Source organism: Hipposideros armiger, unplaced genomic scaffold (assembly GCF_001890085.2).
Source record: "Hipposideros armiger isolate ML-2016 unplaced genomic scaffold, ASM189008v1 scaffold_116, whole genome shotgun sequence".
NCBI lineage: Eukaryota > Metazoa > Chordata > Mammalia > Chiroptera > Hipposideridae > Hipposideros > Hipposideros armiger.
In genome coordinates this window covers 1,322,143-1,344,905 of record NW_017731466.1, presented here as the reverse complement: position 1 = coordinate 1,344,905, position 22,763 = coordinate 1,322,143, and the positions used below count along the sequence as shown (strand labels likewise).

The 22,763-nt window shown below is 36.7% G+C and overlaps 1 protein-coding gene across 1 annotated transcript in view; it reads left to right on the top strand.

Moving 5' to 3' along the window:
* The first annotated feature begins 55 nt into the window (after positions 1 to 55).
* The window catches only part of HEATR5B (HEAT repeat containing 5B), a 75,386-nt gene continuing 52,678 nt past the window's right edge, over positions 56 to 22,763 (top strand). The window contains 14 exon segments of the mRNA XM_019647839.1: positions 56 to 126; positions 962 to 1,109; positions 2,513 to 2,724; positions 5,225 to 5,333; positions 7,405 to 7,554; positions 11,426 to 11,597; positions 12,833 to 12,990; positions 13,957 to 14,206; positions 16,279 to 16,434; positions 17,403 to 17,653; positions 19,411 to 19,522; positions 20,692 to 20,844; positions 21,861 to 21,960; positions 22,287 to 22,396. Coding sequence (XP_019503384.1) covers positions 984 to 1,109; positions 2,513 to 2,724; positions 5,225 to 5,333; positions 7,405 to 7,554; positions 11,426 to 11,597; positions 12,833 to 12,990; positions 13,957 to 14,206; positions 16,279 to 16,434; positions 17,403 to 17,653; positions 19,411 to 19,522; positions 20,692 to 20,844; positions 21,861 to 21,960; positions 22,287 to 22,396 — 2,059 coding nt within the window. The 5' untranslated portion in view covers positions 56 to 126; positions 962 to 983.

Below are 22,763 nucleotides of genomic sequence, written 5' to 3'. Positions count from 1 at the left end.
CTTCCGCGCACGCGCTCTCCCCTCGTTTCCTGCTGGCTTGAATGCGGGAGGCGGGGCATCCGGGCCGCTTGGCGGCTGCTTCTGGCTTCGGAGCTCGCAGCTGATCGGTCCCTGCCAGCCTAGGAGGTGAGGCCGCCCGATTCGCCGCCAAAGCATGTACATTGACGCGCATACACAGCCCTGACCCCCACCCCCCCATACGTTTTCAGAGGGCTGGGGAGGAAATTCAAGTTCCTAATGAACATTTTCCCCTTTCAAGACCAGGGCTCGATTCCGAGCCCTCGCCTCCTGGGGTTGACAGCTGGAGTGATTGCCTAGGCCCGCGGCGGCCTCTTGCATTTCTGCAGGCCCGGCGCTGCGCTGTGGTCCTTGGAGTGGTCTTGTTAATCCAGACCCACAGCGCGCGCAGCCGGCGTTCTCGGACCGCCGGGGGTTGTCACTGAAGCTTCGACCCCAGGGAACTGCCTGCCCTCAACCCTTCCCTGTAGGAAAATCACTTAAGAGAGTCCCAGTGTGGGACATTCATGCTGAGACGTTCTGATGTACTCCTGGGCTAGGTACAACAGGGGAGGGGTAAGGGTGCTATGCACCCAGAAGTGGGCTAGAGAAAAGGGGGCTGGGTTGTCAGGCCCGTCTGGTGTTCGGTTGATCTTGGTGCTTCAGTTTTCCATTTTATGGAATGGATTAATTACATATGTTTTACTAGACACATTTCTTCTGGAATAATGCCTTATTTGCAGTATTTATTTTAATTTTTCTACCCCATTTTTCTTTCTTTTTTTTTTTTGTACCCTTGTCCTTTGAAATTTCAGCTGTCAGGTTTTGCTTCAAAGAAATTATGTAAGGTTCCTCCAAATGAGATGAGAAGTAAAGCCTAACATTTCATTTCTTAGTGATTGCATTCATTAGCTCGACTTTTAACGTTAAAAACATTTTGTGTATTTTAATTTGTTATTTTAAGGTGTGAATTTAAAACTTCAGTAATGGAGTTAGCCCACAGTTTATTGCTAAACGAAGACGCTTTGGCTCAAATCACTGAAGCAAAGAGACCAGTTTTTATCTTTGAATGGTTGCGATTTCTTGATAAAGTCTTGGTTGCTGCCAACAAGGTATGTTACATTTTTTCCAGTTGTGTTAACATAATCAAGGGTATTATGTGTTCGTGATTTATGAGAAAACACTATATTTTGGAAAGGTCATGGGTCACTTATGGAACTGGAGAATATTGCACTGTGATAGGAATTTCTTGTCTGTCCTTTTTCTATTCTGTGGCAATACCCAAACCTCCTTTAAATCAATCTTGTTGCCCATCTCATGTCTCTACCTGGATAGCTGAATGTGACTGGAGAAAAACGTGACTATGTGACTTTAGATTCATTATCTCCAACTTCAAGTGGTCACTCAGTGCTGCCTAGCAGTCCCAATATCTTCATTTACCTCTCGGAGGAGTAAATAATAGACTTTTCTTACTTTCTGTTTTCTTCTTCCTGCTTAGTGTCTTTCATCCACTTTGCTTTTCATTTTCTGTCTTTAAAATTAGATGCTTTCCTCAAACATCTGATGTTCTTTGGCTGTCTTCTCAAATTGAAGAATGAGTAGTGAAAAGTTTTCTGGGCAGGGTGAAGTGTGCTTCACTGTAGGCTAGTTGGGTTCTTCGAGGAACCGTGGACGCTAGTATCTTAGGTTCTTGGCTCATCATTCCCCAGTAGAGACTTTTCTACTCTAGTGTCCTCAGGTACGTGACTAGCTGTCTAGGTTCTAGGAATGGTGGGAGAAGGCTGGGGACTTCAACGTCCAGTATGCAAACTGTCACTTAATTCCCCTGTTTTCGGTAGTTTTCGTAGCCCACAGCTGTGCCTGAGCTCCCTAAGTCCAGAATGGCGGAGTGAGATGTGGGAGTCCTACAGCTTCTTAGGCCCTCAATCATTCCCTCCATTTCTAGGCACTGCTTCACTAGTGTATGGCGTGTAATAAGTTCATAGTAGTATTTCTTGAATGAATGAATGAATGAATGAATGAATGAATTTTCAGTATTGATTATGGGTAGATCTGAATATTTTTTTCTATTGGGTAGGACTCTTCAGAGTTTCTTTTGATTCCCTTCACTGATCTATAACTTAGTGGCCTACTGACTTGGCTTTTAAAGGGGAGCCCATCTGGGTTCTAAGACGTCAGTTGTCCATATGCCCAATATTTTACATCCTTACACTGTTGGTTTGTTTCTTTAAGTTGATGTGGAAACTTTGGATATAGTAGTCACTTTTATTGGCAGCTAACTCTTTGGCATTGGAGGGGAATGGAGGAGAGTATTTAATCTAGCAAAGAATGGTTCATTTCTTATTGAACTCTTCCTTTTCTTGAAAATTCCCATTTATGGTGTTATGCCCAGTGTAGTCTAGATTTTAATTATTAGAGTGCCTTAACTGTTAAGTTTTTCTTATTTTTACTAAAAGGCAACCAAAGTACATATAAGAAAGAAACTGATCATGTTCTTTATTTTTTTTAATAACAGACTGATGTAAAGGAAAAACAGAAGAAACTTGTTGAACAATTAACTGGATTAATAAGTAGCTCACCTGGACCACCTACACGAAAATTGTTAGCTAAAAATCTTGCAGCCCTTTATAGCATTGGGGATACTTTCACTGTTTTTCAAACACTTGAGAAATGTAATGACATTATCAGAAATAAAGATGACACTGCAGCCTACTTACCAACAAAATTGTAAGTACTTATTTTGAGATGCCCCTTGAAACTTTTTTTTTCAGAGTAACTTACCTTAATAAATTATTGTCTTTATGATATGCTGATTATAGAGACCTCCAGGTACATGGAACCTGAGGCATGCTGCTGACAATAAACCCTCTAAGTAAGTCTGGGGAAAGTGTTCTGTTTCAACATTTGCTCCATTGCCACTGGAACTTTCAGCAAACTACAGAGAATTGGTATGATGTCAGCAATTTACACAGCAGTCTTTTGGTAAATTTGGAAGGAGGTAATATTCTTAGCTGGGATCGATAGAAGTAATTTCTAGCCAATGGGATTGAGGCAGGAACAGGCAAACTATAGGCCAGAGGCCACACCCAGCCTGCTGCCTGTTTTGTAAGTGAAGTTTTAGCGGGATATAAACATGCCTGTTCATTTAGGAGATAGCTGCTTCCATGCTGTAATGACAGAGTTGTGTGTCTGAGCCAGAGACAATTTTCCCTGCACGTTTGCTGACCCCTAGATTAAGGTCTTAACCCAACTTCTGCACATACTTGTGGTTTGGATCAAGGGAAGAAATTTTTGTAGCATGTCTTGAGGATAATGGCTATAGGGATGGATGCATCGTGTGAAAGAGTCAAATAAGAAACGCAGCAGTTATAGTACTGTGAGGGGTGCTGTGGGAGGGAAAATAACAGCTACAGAAGCTTAGCTCTGCTGTGAGTGGAGAGCAATGTCAAGGGGCTTCTCAGAGCAGCGTCAGCCAAAGGTTGATCATCAAGGAGGGTTAAGTAAGTGGTTAAGATGAGAAGAAAGGAAGATGGATGTGATAGGCTAGCGACTGGCAAACTGTATGAGAACGGACAGATAGTAAATATTTTTGGCTTTATCAGAATATAGTTCAAATATTTTTGGACTGTACGTCTCTATCACTCATCTCTGCTGCAGACAGTATGTAAATAAATGAGTATGGCTGTATTTCTATGCATATAAAATTTTATTTACTAAAAACAGGTGTTAGGCTGGATGATGGGCCAGATTTGGCCTGGAGGCCAAATAAGTTTGCTAACTTATTAACTGTCAGAAATCTCAGTTGAAAATGTAGTTGTGGGGAGTAGATAATGGAGATTTGGGAGTAGGCTGAACCCTCTGGTGTGGATAAAGTTACCTAGGAAGAGTATACGACTTGCTATTGGAAGAGAGAAGATGCCATGGATACAACTCTAGAACACGATCATTCAAGGGGCCAGGACCAGTATAATAGCTTACAGAGGAAATGCGGGAATTATTCTGGACACTGGTTTTTAGGTCTGTTTCAACTACATAGATATGTCATGTTTAAATTTTGTATTTTTTGGGATAGATGTAGATCTCAAAAGTTTTGAAGGAGGATTATTGCTTTCCAGTTCATTTTGGAGTTCGAAGCTATTAATACTTTGATGATTTAGGTCTCCATCACTTAGCAAATCCACACGTGATTTTGTAGCTCTGCTTAAGTAGAATTTATTACATGTTGCTCGTATGTATTTTCAGTGGCTTCTTGGGTTCTGTTTAGGAATTTCCTAATTATTCTGGCATGTGACCTCAGTCATCTTTAGCCTTGTTATCAGCCTGGAGAGTATTGAAAAAAGCATGGAATTTGGAGTCAAAGAGGTGAAAGTTGATTTCCTGATTCTACTGTTTATTATATGCATGATAGTGAGCTACATTTATCTAATCCCTCTCAGCCTCAGAGTAACCTGCTCGGGACACATAGCTATTAGGTGGCAGGTTCTAGGATTGAGGCACACATCTGCCAGACCCCGAAGCGTACGCCCTTCACCTCTATGCCCTACTCTGGCCTCTAAGCTAAAGTCACAACTATTCACTTATTTACTGTTTACATGAGTGATGGTGGGTGATTTCCTCCCTCCTGAAGAGATGGGCTGCTGTTACATTTCTCCTTCTATGTATAAAATGTTCATTAAAGCCATTTAGATTAAAGTCTACAAGTAATTACTTAACTATTATTTATATATTAAGAGGCAGACACTGTAAGCAATACAAAAATGTATATAATAGATTCCCTGTTTCCATGGTTTACATTTCCATTGGCAGGATAAGATATAGCCACATGAAATGGTTAAATCACAACACAGTAAACAATATGATTTTGTAAAAATGTGTGGTTGACATTGCTTTACATAATGAGAGAAGAGAGGGTTCTTTGTGGATTGACGTAATTTGGGAAGTCTTCATAAAAGGAAAGCCTGGGTTTGTTTTCAAAGGATGGGTATGATTTGTTATGTAAATATATATTTATTCTCTTGTTTTCCTAACAAGAATGCAATTTGATGAACCATAGTATTTGTTGCAATTATAAAGAATAAGCAAGGTGTTTTTCAAAGTTGAAAATTAAGGATTTGTAGCCAAGTGTCCTGCACAAGTATAAATTGATTTCTGAAAATGAGAAAAGTATGATAAAATTGTATCACTGACTAACTTGAACAATGACTACAGAAAATATCACTTCTTACAGGGCTGCAGTGACTTGTGTGGGAGCATTTTATGAAAAAATGGGGAGAATGCTAGGCAGTGCATTTCCAGAAACAGTAAATAATCTTTTGAAATCTCTTAAAAGTGCAGAGGTAAGTTGTTTTCTTTTTAAATTAAATTTATTGGGGTGCCAATGGTTAGTAAAATTACATAGTTTTCAAGTGTACAATTCTGTAACACATCATCTATATATCACATTGTGCGCTCACCACCCAGAGTCAGTTCTCCTTCCATCACCATATATTTGACCCCCTTTACCCTTTTCTACCTAGAAGTTTTACAACAAATATTATTTAAATGTTTTGCTTGTGGCAGGAGTTAGATGTCAGTTAAAAATATGTTTATTTGCCGTTTTTCTGTCACTGTGGTACTCATACTGCTTAGCAAGAAGGTAATTTAATGTTGTTACTTGCAAAAAAATTACTTGCCCCTTCTTTTAATGTACATTACCTCATATTTCAGGGAGAAGGGAACGAGTGCTTTTCCTTGACAAAGAATAGATCATTTTGTATTTAGCCTTATGGATGTTTTTGCATTGCCATTTTATGTTTTGTGCCATAGCTAATGTATTAGTTTCCTGGGGCTGCTGTAATAAATTACCACAGGCTGGGTGGCTTAGAACAACAGAAATCTATTGCCTCACCATTCAGGAGGCCAGAAGCCTGAAGTCAAGGTGTCAGCATGGCCGTGCTTTCTCTGAAGCCTCTTAGCTTCTTAGCTTCTAGTGGTTGCTGGCCATCCTTGGCATCCCTTGGTTTGTAGATGCATCTCTCCAATCTTTGCCCCCCTTGCCACATGGTGTTCTCCCTGTGCATCTGCGCTCTGTGTCCGAATCCTTCTCGTCTAGGGATACCAGTCATTGGATTGGAGCCCACCCTAATCCAGTATGACCTCATCTTTACTTGATTTCACCTACAAAGACGTTATTTACAAATAAAGTCATGTTCACAGGTAACAGCACTTAGGACTTGAACTAATCTTTTGGGTGAGGGGACACTATTCAGTCCACAGCAGCCGATATCAAGTAACAATAGTTCTGTTTTGTCATGTCAGTTTGGTACTGCTTCTGAAAATTCCTTGTCAACTTGAAGTTTAAGAATAGGCTAAGCCCTGGACTCTCATAGTCTTAATTCCCTGATCTCGGAAAGCTAAAGATTTCTTGGACAACACCTCTTCTGAGAACTATTTATTCATTTATTAAATAAGAGTTGAGGACATACTGTCAGGCATTAGGCATATAAAGATGAATAAGGCATGGTTCCTGATCCCAAAAAAGCTTACAGTCTAGTGAAAGAGATCTATATTTGAATAAATATACTACTAGAAATATGAATCAAGCACCATAAGAATATGAAAACAAGACTGAATTTGTCTCAAGAATATGAGAATTTGGCATATCTGTGACAAGTTTTTTTAATGTGTTGATGTTTTCTTTCTCTTTTAGATGGTTTATATGACTTCTTAACTACTTTTTACTTAAAAACTTAACTACCTTTCACATTCTAAAGTTTTGATCCTTGACATATGATACTGAAACTTTTGCATTTATCATGTTCTCATTATATATTGCACTTCAACAGGTCATGGAAACATTGGAATGTGTTTACTTGCTGTAACCTAATTTCTCATAAAGGTACCATTTACCGTATTTCCCCATGTATAAGACGCTACCATGTATAAGATGCACCTTAATTTTGGGGCCCGAAATTTGAAAAAAAATGTGTTACATAAAGTTATTGAACTCATGTTTTATTCCTCATAAAATTCATACAGCTCCTCATCACTGTCAAAACTTCCAACCATTAGCTCGTCCTCATCTGTGTCTGATGACGAATCATTGTCTTCATATATTGCCTCGTCCTCAGCGGGAAATGCAAGTAAAAAATCTACAACCACTGTATAAGACACACCCAGTTTTTAGACCCCAAATTTTTTGAAAAAGGGTGCATCTTATATATGGGGAAATACGGTAGTAATTATTTTTATCTTTCAGGTGCTTTCTAGAATACTTAATTTTATTTTATTTTTTATTACCTTACTGTTTACAATTTAGAGGTAAGACCATTAAGCCCAGACAGCCTTTGTGTTTTGATATGCTCTCGTGTAAATGTGGAATTTGCTTTACAACATAGTTTTTGAGTTTTGCTTTATGTTCGCATCTAGTCTCAAGGGCGAAGTGAAATCCTAATGAGCCTACAGAAAGTTCTAAATGGACTGGGTGGTGCAGCAGCTTCCTCTCATCGTGACATTTACAAGAATGCCAGGTCCCTCTTGACTGACAGGTCGATGGCTGTTCGATGTGCAGTTGCCAAGGTTAGTCCTCAGCCAATTTATTATGCTGCTCTGTATCCTGCTTGCTCTTAAACAGTCAGTGATTTTTTTTCTTTTTTTCTTTTTTTTCAAGATTTTTATTGGGGAATTGGGGGATGGGAACAGCGCTGGGGAATCTGGCGAAGGGGAATAGACAAGTTTCTGTCCTTTTGTTCTTCAGTCTAGTTGTGGAGGACGTTGCTTCACTGTCCCAAGTTGGCACCATCATTGCACTCTTCCCAGGTGAGGCAGATCAGTTGCTGGCTTCTGGATGGCCGCTCACTGTGGCTGCTGGCCACTCATGCTGGCTGCTGGCTACACACGGTAGCCCATGGCAACCCACTGCAGCAGGGGCTGCAGCCTACACCTCGCCGGCGACTCACGGCAGCCCAGCTCCAGGTTGAGCTGTTGTTCAGCATCTTAGCTGTAGAGGGCAGTGTCACTGGCCCTCATATGTGGGATCCGAACTGGGGCCCTCATATGTGGGATCCGAACTGGGGCCCTCTGGCATCGCAAGCCAGCTCTTAACCAACGTGCCACTCGTCCGGCCCAATTTTTTTTTCTTTTAAAGTTTTAAAATATGATGGCATACTTTTAGTCCCCATGGATTAGCTTCATTTCATTCTATATAAATGGAATCACATGGTATGTGCTCTTTTTCTTTTCTTTTTTTTTTGGCGGTCAGGGTGGGAGGAGGGGTTCTGGCTTCTTTCATACACCGTAATTATTTTGAAATGCATCGTTGTTGTTACATGCTCATTTAATAGTTCATTCCTTTTTATTGCTGAGTAGTATTTCATTGTATGGCTATACCACAGTTGGCTTATTGCTTCACCTATAATGGGCATTTGTGTTGCTTCCCGTTTGGGCTATTACAAAAAAATCTGCTGTGAGCACCTGTGTGCACGTTTTTGTATGGACAGTGCTTTCATTTCACTTGGGCAAAATACCTAGGAGCGGAATGGCTGGATCATATCCTAGATTTATATTGAACTTTTTGAGAAATTGCTACTAATTTCCAAAGTACTTGTTCCATTTTACATTCCCACCAGCAGTGTATGCGATTTTTTACTTCTTCCACATCCTCACCATCATTTGGTATTGCCAATCTTTTTAATTCTAGCCCTTCTTATAAAGAAGTTCAGGTATATGTCATTGTGGCTTTAATTGGCATTTCCCTAATGACTAATAATGAGCATATTTTGGGTGCTATTTTCCATCCATATCTTCAAAACTTTTGTGCATTGTTTTATTATTTGTTCTCTTATTATTGAGTTTTGAGGGTTGTTTATATATTCCTGTATCAGATACATTATTTGCAAATATTTTCTCCTAGTCTGTGGCTTGTCTTTTCATTCTCTAAGTAGTGCATTTCTAAGGAGAGAAGTTTTGAATTTTGTTAAAGTCCAATTTACCAGTTTTCTTACATGGATTGTGCTTTTGATGTCATAGCTAAGAAAACTTTTTCTAACCCAAGTTTTCTCCTATATTTCCTTCTTAAAGTTGTATAGGTTAATACTTAATAATACTTACTGATGATCCTTTTTGTGTTAATTTTGTTTTTTCATGGATATCACTTGTTCTAGCAGCATGTTAAAAAGATTGTCTTTTTTTCACTAACTTGCCTTTGCACCTTTGTTGAAAATTGGTTGTCCATATAAATGTGGGTCTATTATTGGACCCTTTATTCTGTTTCATTGTCTATCTTGGTGTCAACACATTTTTGATTACTGTACCTTTATAATAAATCTTAAAATCAGGTAGTTAGCCCTCCAGATTTTTCTTTTTCAAAATAGTTTTGGCTATTCTAGGTTCTTTGCATTTCCATATGAATTTTAGCTTATCAATTTCTACAAAAATAACATGCTGGGATTTTTATTTAGGTTGCATTGAATCTATAGATGAATTTGGGGAGAGTTGACAGCTTAACAATATTAAGTCTTCCAACCCATGAACATGATATATCTCTCATTCATTTAGTCCCTTTGATTTCTCTTAGCAAAATTTTGTGGTTTTCAATGTACAAGCCTTGTACATCTTTTGTCAGATTTATTCCTAATATTTCATACTTTATGCTATTTTAAATGGTATTGATTTTTAAAATTTTAATTTCTTATTGTTCATTACTAACATATAGAAATATAATTGATTTTGTACATTGACCTTGTATCAACTGACCTTGCTAAACTGACTTATCAGACTGTTTAATAGATTCTATCCAATATTCTATATAGATAATCATCTGTCAGTGAGTAAAGACAGTTTTATTTCTTTTTCTGTGTGGATTCCTTTTATTTATTTTTCTTGTGTTATTGCAATACCTGGCTAGCTCCTTCAGTAGAGTATTGAACAGAAAACATGAAAGCAGACATCCTTGTGTTGTTCCAGATCCTTAAGGGGAAAACATTCAGTCCTTCACCATTAAGTACCATGTTAGCAGTCGTTTTTTGTTGATGGCTGCTATCAGGTTGAGGAAGTGCCCATATAGTCTTAGCTTTCTAAGAGGTTTTATCAGGAATAGATGTTGTCAAATGCCTTTTGATTTAAATTGTTTTTTTTCTGGTGTTGCTTATTTTCTAATTAAACTCTTTAAGATAATTGTAGATTTTATGTGCAATTGTAAAAAATAATATAGAGGGATTTTTATAAACATTTACGCAGCTCTCCCCATGGTAATATCTTAAGTGTAGTACAGTATTACAACCAGTATAATACAGCAGTGACATTGACACACTCTACTGATCTTGTTCAGTTTTCCTTGTATGTTGTTAAATGCTTTTTCAGCATCTATTGAAATGATCCTATGACTTTTCTTTTTTAGTTTGCTTATATAATGAATTACAGTGATTAGTTTTAGAATTTTAACCAATCTTTCATTCCTAGGATAAACCCCACTTGGTCATAATATATTACCCTTTTTATATATTGTTGGATTAGAGTCACTAAAAGTTTGTTTAGAATTTTTGCATGTATGCTCATGAAGGATATTGGTATGTAGTTTTCTTCTCTTTGAATGTTTTTATAAGATTTCAGTATCAGGGTAATACTGGCCTCATAGGATGATGAGTTGGGAAGTATACCCTTCTCTTCAATTTTCTGGAAGTGTTTATATAGAATTGGTATTATTTCTTCTCAAAAGCTTGGTTAAATTCACCAGTGCAGCTCTCTGGGCCTTCAGTTTTCTTTGAGGGAAAATTTTAAAACAAATCCAATTTTTAAAGTAAATACTGGGCTATTTAGGTTATCTGGTTTTTTTCTTGGGTGATTTGTCTATTTTATCTAAGTTGTCAAATTTATTGGCGTAAAGTTTATAATATTTCCTTTGTCCTTTTAATATATATTGAGTCTGTAGTGATGTGACCTCTCTCACTCCTAATTTTGGTCATTTGTGTCTTCTCTCTTTTTCCTCATCTGTCTGGCTAGAAATTTATCAAATTACTCATCACCTCAAAGCAGCTTTTGGTTTCATTTCTACCCTTCTTTTAGTTTTCTTGTTGTCTTCTCTTATCTGTATTACTTCTTTTTTTTCCTGCTTGCTTTGTCTTGAATTTGCTCTACGTCATCTAGGTTTTTAAGGTGGAAGCTGAGGTTATTTGTTTGAGACCTTTCTTCTTTCTTACATAGGAGTTGAGTGTTAAACGTTTCCTCCTAAGTACTGGAAACTTTCTCAAGACTATAAACTGGAACAGGTGTGGGTTCACCTTGTTTGTTTTCCATCTCTTAAGGATCGCTATTCTTTATCCCCTGATGGCCAGTGTCTTTAAAACTGTTGTTTCATATGTTTTGTCCAATATTTTGGCTATTTCAGGAGAGTAAATCTCCATTTCTGGAAGTGGAAGTTCTAGGATATAATGTATTTTTTTTTTAATTCCAGTGTCTACTAGAACTACAGAATGAAGCTGTGTTCATGTGGACTGCTGAATTGGAAAATGTAGCCACTCTCTGCTTTAAGGCTTTGGAGAACTCCAATTATGGGGTACGAGTAGCAGTGTCGAAACTCTTAGGAACAGTCATGGCTACTGCATTGATGCCAAAACAAGCAACAGGTATCGTTGTTTGCCAACCCCTGATCTAGACTGTAACAGATACTTGAAAATATATGGAATGCTCCCTTCTATATGAGTTATTACTTATAGGCAAATCATTTTAAAGGATTTAAACTGTTAGGCATCTATGTCTACTTTTTCACATAATTAAAGTACCCAAGTGGTATTTTCCTTGATATAGTCAAGACACTTTTTATGATGATACTGCACAAGATAATATGTAGCAAGCATATTAGAAATATAAGCAAGTAAGATTTATGAAATGGTTTTGTGTAATGTTCAAGGGACTGGACTATGGCACTTTATATGCTTTCTTACTTTAAATCTCTGATGACTAGATCCCCATTTATAGCATAGTATTTTTTTTTTCATGTTTTCACAGCGGATGCTGTGAAACCCTTTGAGTTTTGGTCTCTTTATCTTTAATGATAATTATTTCATCTGTGAATTGATGACGATGATGATAGGTAGCATTTAATACGTGCTAACTATAAGCCAGGCACCAAATTAAGTATATAACAGAATTGTTTTATTTAGTCCTCACAAAAACCCTATGTGTTATTCCCAGTTTATAAACAACAAAATTGAGGCTTGGAGAGATGGTGTATTTGAGTTCTAATAAGTGTTCTACTAAATGTCAGAGCTGAAATTAAAACCCAGGCAGTCAAATTCTAAAGCCTACATACTTAATCATGAGCAATTATGTCTCTCCTGCAGAATTTTTGTGAGGCTTATGTATGTGAAAGGACTTAATAAAATATGAAGCTCTATACCAGGGATGGCAAGTCAGCTGCAGTCCAGTGACACTTTAATTCATTGGTAACGGTTGTATAGAACGCAGGGTCTTTACGAAGTTTCTTTATGTCCGTCTCATTTGGGAATGAAGGCTGTCTGTGATCAATTAGCAGTATCTGCTGTGGGTATGCTTTGTCCTTGTGTTACACATATTAAGGTTAACATCATTATTAGTCTATTCTGTCGTAGATTTATTGAATTGCTTTTAATTTCTGGTTCCTTCTGTTTTTCTTAGCATTTTTGCTTCAAATTGAGTTTATTTTTACTAATACATTATAAATTTTAAGATAATAAGAAAACTAAAAAAACCCTATCTCTTTTACAGTAATTTAGGTACGCTTAAAAATAATTACTTGAATTTTAAAGCTAGATTGTTAGAAAATATTATTTGGTGAATAGAAAAATAGATTTGCTTATAAATGTATTTTTCTTCCTAAAAGTAATGCGCCAGAATGTGAAGCGAGCAACATTTGATGAAGTCTTAGAACTCATGGCCACAGGATTTCTACGTGGAGGGTCAGGTTTCTTAAAGAGTGGCGGAGAAATGTTAAAAGTTGGAGGGTCTGTTAATCGTGAAGTCAGAGTTGGAGTTACACAGGTTTGTAGTACATATCTGTAAACGAATTGTTCATATCACTTGTGAAAATTCATGGAAGTCTTATGAAGTAACAGTACACACAGAGAGATTTTTTTAATATCATCTGGTTCCTTTCAAAACATTTACTTTATCAAATGAATGAATTACATTTAAATTCCAAACTACATGCTTATATGGAAAGGTACCTATTTAGTGATGTGTAAATAAGCGTATATCTACTATAGTTATCTAAATATCTAAGTATCTAAAATTTTCCCAAATTTTTCTTGTCAGAAAATCAGATGTAAAATAATTCAGTTTTAATTAAAATTATATTCAGGTAGCTTGAGGCCTTTAGTAGATTTTAATGTACACCGATGCTGTCACTAAAAATACTAGTTAATACTTTGGATTTCCATCAACGACTAGCCACCAATGTAATTCCGAAATTAAACCTAACTTTTAATTATAATTTAAAAATCATAATTGATACCAAATAAGATGTTATGGTTAACGATCTAATAATAATTAATGTCTAATACGATGAATGTTTCTTTGTGATCTTATTCGTCAAACCATTCCAACTATTCCTTATTCCTGAAACAAGTATAAACTAGAAGTAACCTTTTTATCTTATAGTGTTTTGTAGTTCTAGGTCAGTTATTTATTTAGGATGTTAAGGTTCTCTTATTCCTATAAACTATAACCTTCTTCATAACCAGGATGAATTCAGCTCTCCTTCCCTCCTTTACCACTGTCTGTGTTCTTCATGAAGCTATTGTCTTAAGAACTATTTTTAGTCAAATATGTTTTTACCAGTAATTTCTATGCTAGAAGTACTAAAAAGGTCTCATGTTTTAGATTTTCTCTATTTTAATCTCAAATACAATTTATGTGCATGCCACCATCACTTATTTCTGTAGTTGCTGTGTCTGTAATTTCAGTTCATTTATAGACATTTATTTGAAGTTGTATCTTTATTTATAGGCATATGTTGTTTTCGTAACGACATTGGGTGGTCAGTGGTTGGAGCGTAGCTTTGCTACATTCTTGTCCCATGTACTTGATCTGGTTTCCCATCCTCGGGCAACGCAAACACATGTAGAGGCTGTGTACTCAAGAAGATGTGTCTCCTTTATCCTAAGAGCCACTGTGGGCAGTTTGCTGGGTGAAAAAGCCCAGATTGCAGCTGCCAAAGAAATATGCCAAGCTATTGGAAAACAAATGAAAGCAGTAGGTAAGGACTGATGTAATACTGTGTGTTGTTGATTACCATAGTCATTTAGTTCTTTATTGTTATTCTTAATAGGTACAAATACATCCAGTTAGTTTATATATTTTTCTGGACTGTGTTTTAATAGTAATTTTTTGAGTGATTTTATTAAAGCAATACATACGTTTAGTGAAATAGTGTTTAAAGATTTGGGTTGCATGTTTGTAGGATTAGGTTTTCTATTTTATTTCAAGTACCTGTGCTAATTTTATAGCTGTTCTGGTATGCAGCAGCATTGGTTTGCTATCTTTTAGGCATAATTAATTGTGATTTTTGGGCTGGGAGTCTGTTTTATAAACAAATGTTGTTGGGTTTTTTTCCCTCCCTTAATAGGCTTAATATGAAGACTAAGAGAAGAACAATTACAAGTGGTTATTAGCCCACTATAGGATACACTGTGAAGCCTCTGTAATTCATAATTAAATCCTCTCCTAAGAAGTGTCAATTTTATACATTTTTTAATGTAAGAGACAGTTATAGAGTATCTGAGATTGTAAAGCAGTAATTCAGGGTTTGAATAATGAGCAAGATAAAGTCCTGCCTTCACAGAGCTTACAGTTCAAGTAGGGAATAAAGCAAGGTAAAATGGAAATTCTATGAGACTGTTTAGTTTGATCACTGTTGGGAATATACATTAACTTTAATCAGGCAAATTATATTGCCTAATAGAGGTCTTTAGAAATAAGAATTTAATGAATATATAATAATCAGTAATTTATGTTTAGAGAATGTGTAGTAAATATTTCATAAAATTAATAAATTCACAAATAGTTTAGTTATAGTTTTTGTTGTTTATAATAGTTCACTTAGCAAACCATTTATTAAATGTATAGGGCTAACTGAAAATTATTAATTGTGAATTAAAGAGTATTTAAATTCATGAGGTGTTGTTCTTTAGATATGTTCAAATAGTAACCTATCCTTGGTTCACAATTTGAAAAATATTTGTACATTGATTCATTGAAGAACTGTTTGAGTGCCAGAAACACTGTGCCCAATGGTGGGAGTAAAATAGTGAATCAGATACAGGTAAGCACCTGTTCAGGGAGCTTACAGTTTAGTAGCCAAAGAAAGAGTTCATGCATGTCCAAGTCCAGAAATATCTAAGAAGAAAAGAGATATTTAATGAGAGTCTGTAATATGTTAATCTATTGTGTTCTATTCTACGTTATATGTTTTATAGTCTATTAATTCATAAGGAATGCAAAAAAGGTAAGGTTTTACTGTCATTTAAAGGTGATTAATCTTAAGGACATAGATTAGCTATTTGTTTAAAAAAATCCTCAAAGTAGAGTTAAATATAGTGCTATATATCTAGAATTTATGGGCCAGAATGTATTCTCAGTTAGTAATTTGACAAGGGATTTATAGTTGTTTCATGTTAAATACATTTCAAGTCTAGTGGAAGTTAAAAGGTGAGGGGAGGGGGCAGCAAAGCTAATGGGGACTTTGAGGAACTTTCTAGTAAAAAGTTATAAAGCCACTTTCCTTATAGATACACTTTCTGGTCAGTAATTTGATGCTACCAATATATTGCAATATTTGAAATAGCAATAATAATAATAATAATAACAATAATAACTACTAACATCTACTAAATGTGTATTGGGGGCAGTATTGTGCTAAATTCCTTATATGCATTGATTTCTTAATCATCACAGTATTCTCTGAGATAGGCGTTCTTTCAGTGGATGGGGAATTTGAGACTTACAGAAGTTGAGTATCTTGCCCAGTGTCACATAGCTAATATGATTGGTGGAACTGGGATTTAAACCCAAGTTTTCTTTCTCCAGAGCTTGTGCTTTTGAACCCTAGAGTTTGTTGCTGCTTACTAAGATTAAGTTCTATCACTAGAAGCAGACAAAATATCTCTGTATGTATTCAAGCATTGTCATGAAGTCATTAAAGAATGTTTTTAAGTTACTTCAGTGTTTCATTGCACAAATTTTCTGCTGAGAAATAACTACATACAAAGTTTTTAACACTCAGACATCAATTTAATTCACCCTCATCAAATACATGATTTTGTTTTCCAGAAGCAGTAGTGAATGATACTAGTGGTGAAAACAAATCTGGAGCAGCGGACATCGCAGCAAGCCAGCACGTGATGGTCTGTGCCCTCCAGGAGCTCGGGAGCCTGGTTCAGAGCCTGAACGCCACTGCATCCCCCCTTATTCAGGAAGCATCTATAGGTATGAGACCTCCTTACTTGCTGGGATAGTTTTTCCCTGTTTTTAAAAGTCATAGGTGTGATTGATATTTAACTCCTGATTAGTTGCTTGTCATCAAATTAGCAGTTTAGAGCATTTGTTAAAAGTTGAGTTTTATTTAATGTGGGGTTGTGGGGACAGTTTTCCCACAATGAGACCGACAATGAAAAGAAGTACACAGAGACGTGTAGGTGGAGGGACTTTTGCCCGATGCAAAGACCCTGCAGGTTGTCCGCATCTTCCTTTTATTGAGGGAGACAGACAAAGCCCTATATCAACTTTGTGTAGCAAGCGGATGTGGCGGGTAAGCAATCAGTACATAGGGAGCTTCCTTGTTCCGTCCTGAACCTCTCCGCTCCATCTCTTATTATCTGTCTTTGGCCCTTCACGTACTGCCTCTTTTTTATCTCATGCCTTGAGTCATTGCCAACCACCTTCGGCTTGACATGTATTCAAGTCATGAGACTCCTTGGGCCGTTGCCATCTGCCTTCGGCACGCACCAAAGTTCCCCTCCTGCTCTGACCTTTCCGAGTGGGGGCCTTACAATATTGTAATCCTGTGCTGTGTCCCTACAATTTAACTTAAAATTTGCTGCGACAGTCAATCTTGAATTAAATAGTGAAATGAAATTTGGGGAGAAATCGAAGTCATGGTAGTTTTGTTTCTAATAATCGGCTAGAATTTTGTTGAATAATTTCATTTAATTTGACACCAACACTTATATTTTGTTGGATATAACTATACTATTTTTTTTTTGTAGAAAATGTTCTTTTAAAGTACTCGACTGTTTATGAGGTAATACATGTGTGGTTGGCAAAGTTCTGAAAGTATCTGTGTGAAGCAAAGCCATAATGACGATGATTTTAATTATTGTGTTGTACGTAGTCTTTTAGTTCATGAAACCATTTGGCTTTCTGAAAGAGTAATTCTTTGAGTATTTGGTTTCTAGGACTTTTGGAGACTGTGACTTCCGTGCTTCTCCATCCCAGTATGGCTGCTCGACTTGCAGCTGCGTGGTGTTTGCGCTGCGTGGCTGTGGCATTACCTTTCCAGTTGACACCTTTTCTAGACAGGTGTGCAGAACGGCTCAACAACTTGAAAACTTCGCCAGAAGCCGTTAGTGGATACAGCTTTGCAATGGCTGCCCTATTAGGTGGAGTTCATCAGTGTCCACTGGGCATTCCTCATGCCAAGGGAAAGGTAGGACGGAGATCCTACAATTGCAAGTGTTGTCATGTAGGCGTTCGTCTTTGCTGGAGCACCTTCCGTGTTTAATGTGGAACAAGCGACAACAGCTTTACTGTGATAATATAAAATACAGTCCTGCTAACATAGAGTTGACAGACCCTAATTAAAATTTGATATTTAATTCTGACATAGGAATAATAGGTTTTGTTTGGGTATAGTATCACTTTATAATTTTTAGAGAAAAAAACCTCTTATAATAATTATTTAGAAATCAGAGCTTTCTTTCAGCTTTTAGAAGTAAAAATTAAAATTGCTGTATTCAAAGATGACAGGAGAATATGCTATTGCCATATTTAGCATTTTGGTAATACTTAATAAAAGTTGAATGGTTTTCATGAATTGTAATTTTTCTTTTTCTTTCTACTGTACCTTCTATTATGGTTTTCTTCTCAGGAGTATTAGTGTTTATGTAAATATTATTTGCTACTTGACATAGGCAGATTGGGGTTAGGTATTTATACTCTTATTTTTTCTGGGATATTAGGCCGATGTCCATTCATTCCTATGAATTCCATAGCTACTACTCAAATCTAGGCTTCCATCTCCCTTTGTTATACAATTGTCTCCTCACTGATTATCTTCAAAGTCTTTCTCCCATCTCTCCCATACCACTGTCATATTTCACATTTGCTCTGAGACACTTAGTGACAAACCAGTACTCAGAGAATAAAATATAGCCACCTCTGTCTGGTAAATGGGTACCTTCATAATTTGCCTTCATTCTATGCATACATTCTCATTTCCCACTGCTCTAGTCAGACTAGTCATCTTGCTTTCTTCCCACGCTTTTTTCAGCCTCCATGCCTTTGCTCATGCTAATCTCTTTCACTAGAATTTCGCCCCTTTCTTGTTCCCCTGTACCAACCGTATCAATTTGTTTAGAGGCCCAATACAAGTTACACCTCTTTCGTGAAATCCCTTCAAAGCCACTCAGTCTATGATAGCCTTTCTGACCACTGCTACACCTGTACTACTGTTTTGTCATTTACAAAGTCATGGGCTGCTGTTGCCTTCCGTTTTTCCTATGTCTTCCACTCTAAGATTTTAAGCACCATAAGATTAGCTTAATGTCAGTTGCATAAGAGGAATTCAACAAATCTTTGAATGTAGGATAATAGTACTGATAATAATAGAGTTAAGAGGTTACATGGACCAGCACTGTTCTGAGTGCTTTGCTGCATTAATTTATTTAGCCCTCATAAGAGAGAGGTGGGCTCTCCTGTTATTCCTCTTTCACCAATGAGGGACCTGAGGCAGGGAGGTTAAGTTGTCCCAGGTCAGAAAGTAGCAAATGACAAAGCTAGGATGTGAACCCAGGCAGCCTAGTCTAGAGCTCTCCCTTAACCACGGCGCTCTTCTGGGTTTCTTCAGAGTCATCAGCTCAGTCAGGACTGAGTAGGTTTTTTTTTTTTTTTTTTTTTAAGCTGAGCCATCCCGCCACCTGTTGGCAGCTCACGGCTGCTCAGCTCGGGCTGACTCGAACCGCTGTTGCTCAGAGCTCAAACTCTTGAGCGAGCTCTTAACCAACTGAGCCACTCAGCCGGCCCTAGGACTGAGTAGGTTTTAATGTTGCCTCTTTAAAAACAAGTTAACAGCGACAACAAAAAAGGACAACTTCTATTTTAATACACTATCCTGGCTTTGTATTTTCTTATCTGATTTCTTTCACATGTTTAAATTGAAATCCAATTCTAAACCTTTTTTTGCAGATGGTAGTCAGCATTGCTGAAGATCTCTTACGAACGGCTGCCCAAAACAGCCGACTCTCTTTACAGCGCACTCAGGCTGGATGGCTTTTACTCGGAGCACTTATGACTTTAGGTATAATTCTGTTTGAGTAGGATTTTGTCTTATTCTGTAACTGCCAGTAGACTATAAAGATCATTTAATGTGAAAGTATTAAAGTTCACATTCTAGACTTTGAATGAGGTTGTTAAATGGTAACGTTGTTTTTGTCATCATCTTGTAGTAGATTTCTCTTTCTGGCAATTTCTGCTTAAGTACATTTAGTGAGAAAGTTGTTAGCAAAGTTTCACCTTTACCATCAGAATAGCCGTGGTCTAACTGATTAGCTTAGTGTTAATCAAAAGAGATGAGAGTATGGGGGCCCGTTCCATCCCCAAAGTGAAGGCCAGTGACGTAATTTTAGTGGATGATACAGTCACATTTAAACAGTGTTGGTGCTGCTTTTTCTTGGAGTTATATTCATGCACCTCACTTTCCTAAGTGCTGTGACAGATCTGAGATGCAGGCAAAGTATAGCATTGCACATAGAACAGAAATATGTTATCATTATGATGATGTATGTCTACCTTTTAGTTCACATGTTTAGCTTCTATAAAAAGTGCACGTGCGCATGTGCGTGTTTGTGTGTATGTGTGCGTATACAAAGTTACTCACCACTTTAAACATCTGCCTTTTAGAAATTATACTTTGACCTAGTTTTCTAAAGAAAATAAATAGTGGTAGCTCTTTACCAGAAATTTATGTTAAATTTGTTAAGTGATGTGTTAAATGAATTCTTAGCAATGTAAATATAGGTTCCTCGTTATAAATATTCTGCATAAAACTAAACCATAAAAATTGCCCCAAAATGGAAGAATATGTGTGCGTGCATGAGTGTATATATGTTTATGTACATGTATTTATAGAAAAGACATCACAAAATGTGTCTCAGATATATTTTATTGATAATATATAATTCATTCTGAAAATATAGGGTCACTTCTTTTAGATTACTTTTTGTGGGTTTGTTTTATGTTTGCATGCTAAAAATATTGATACTTTTTAGTGAATTTTATTATGCTTTAAGATATGTGTATTTTTTACCTACTGAATAAAAACCATTTTGAAAATATTAATAATAGAGATAAAGATGGAGTGAAATGAAAGCTATAGTTTAAAGCTTATGTGGGGCTCTTTCCTTTGACTTTTGTTTGTAATGTATGTTATACATACATATGGTTTTGTATTTTCATTTATTCCGTTAGGACCGTCTGTTGTTCGTTACCATCTGCCCAAGATGTTGTTACTGTGGCGAAATGTTTTCCCTCGTTCTTTAAAGGAATTGGAGGCTGAGAAGGCCCGAGGCGATTCCTTTACCTGGCAGGTAACCTTGGAAGGCCGTGCTGGAGCTTTATGTGGTAAGAACTGAAAGAGATATACCTTCAGAATACTATTTTATTACTAAAATATTTTATTACTAAAAATACTTATTTTAATATGAGTATATAATGGTATATTTACACACTTTTATATTTAGAAAGAAACTTTATAAAATAATCTATACCAGTTTGCTAATTTTGCACTTAACTGAAGCTGAGACTCTGAGAAGGAAGGTAGAGTAGAGGTAAAACAGGAGGTGGAACCCAGGCCTCTTAATTCCCAGCTACCGCAATCTCCACCTGCCAAAGGAGCACTGGATCAGCATATAAAAAATCCAGTGGGTATTTAAGGGAAAAAGAAACTCAGGATTACCAAGGTTACTGAGTTTGAAGTTAGTCTCTTCCTTATGGACAAACAGCTATTTCCTCCTATCATTTATCAAATCTGCAAACATTGCTAATTTTTTAGATCAGCATTACAAAAATTATGAATAAAGCTGTTTTTGTTCAGGAGTCAGCAGCTTACAGGAAAGGCTTGTGTTGTTTCATTTGGGAACTAGAATTACACTGGGTGACCGTGCTCTTTTTTGATTTATCTCAGGGTGTAAAGTGCTGCTTTTTCCAAACTGTGAAAGACAGGTGTATGCTTACCCGTAAGGGCAACAGGGCAAGGTGTCAGTTTTGTTCCCGTGCATCTAAGAGCGGTTTTAGTCTTAGCTCTGTTGCTAAAGAGCCAGAAAAGATACTCCTTCTCACTGGGCCATTGTGTTCACTCTTGAAACCTCTGTCTTGAAACCGCTGTCACTTTGTAGTCATCTGAATTCATATGGGGTTAGAGATCTCTGAATTTCCATTCATAGAAATCTCCATAACAGATATCTTCCTCCCTCCATTTCTGCTGTCCACCCTTCTCCTAGCGTTTTCTAATGATTTTTCTCTATAGTTGCAATTGGTTCTAATTTTGGTACAAATCTTATAATAATTAAGAATTATAGGTAATTTTTATATAATTTTATCATCTTCACAAAACCTGTCCTTTTTAAAATTTTATTTAGCAATGAGGAGTTTTGTTGCACATTGTCCTGAACTCCTAACTGAAGATGTGATTAGAAAATTGATGACCCCTATTGAATGTGCCATGACTATGATGTCACAGTAAGTAAGCAATTATGACAAGTTACCATCCAATTTTATATATTTATCAATAGTCATGTTTCATATTTCCCTCTAATATCATATGGAAAACATAAGCCTTTTTAAATTTTTTTTTGTAAAGTGATTTTTTTAAATTGTAGTCATGGTGCAGATCGAAATAAAATTGTATTTTACAGTGTTTCTGTTACAGTAAAGGTCACAAATTAAAGTGAAAGTGTAATATTTATCAATGTACTTTGACAGTTCATTGATACAGTGCTGAAAAAATGTTTATAAATAACACTTATTCTGATAAGATAATACTAACTATGCTTTTGATATCTTAGCATTCCGTCTGTAATTAAAGCCCATGGAGCTCATCTGAAAGCTAGTGCTGCAATGGTCCGTTTAAGACTTTATGATATACTGGCTTTATTACCTCCCAAAACTTATGAAGGTAAAATTTGCGGTATCTAATAAAAATCTTTCAATGTACCTTTCCAGTTCTTCACGGTATTCTACAGTTGTGATCACGCCTCACTGACTCACTATGCAAAGGCAGGAAACCACTTCCTTTTCTTCGTAGAGAGTAGCTAATATTTGTTGAGCACTTACTGTGTTCCAGGGCCCCTTCGTAAGCCCTTTGCATGTATTAACATCTTTGATTCTCACTTTAACCTTATGAGGTGATTAGCTATATTTTGTAAATGGAGAATCTTGGGTGCATAAAAGTAACGCATCTTGTCCAGGCCTGAGATATAGTCAGTGGCAGAGCTTGGATTCAGACCTAGCTGGTTCATCTTTAAAGTCTATGCTTTTAATAA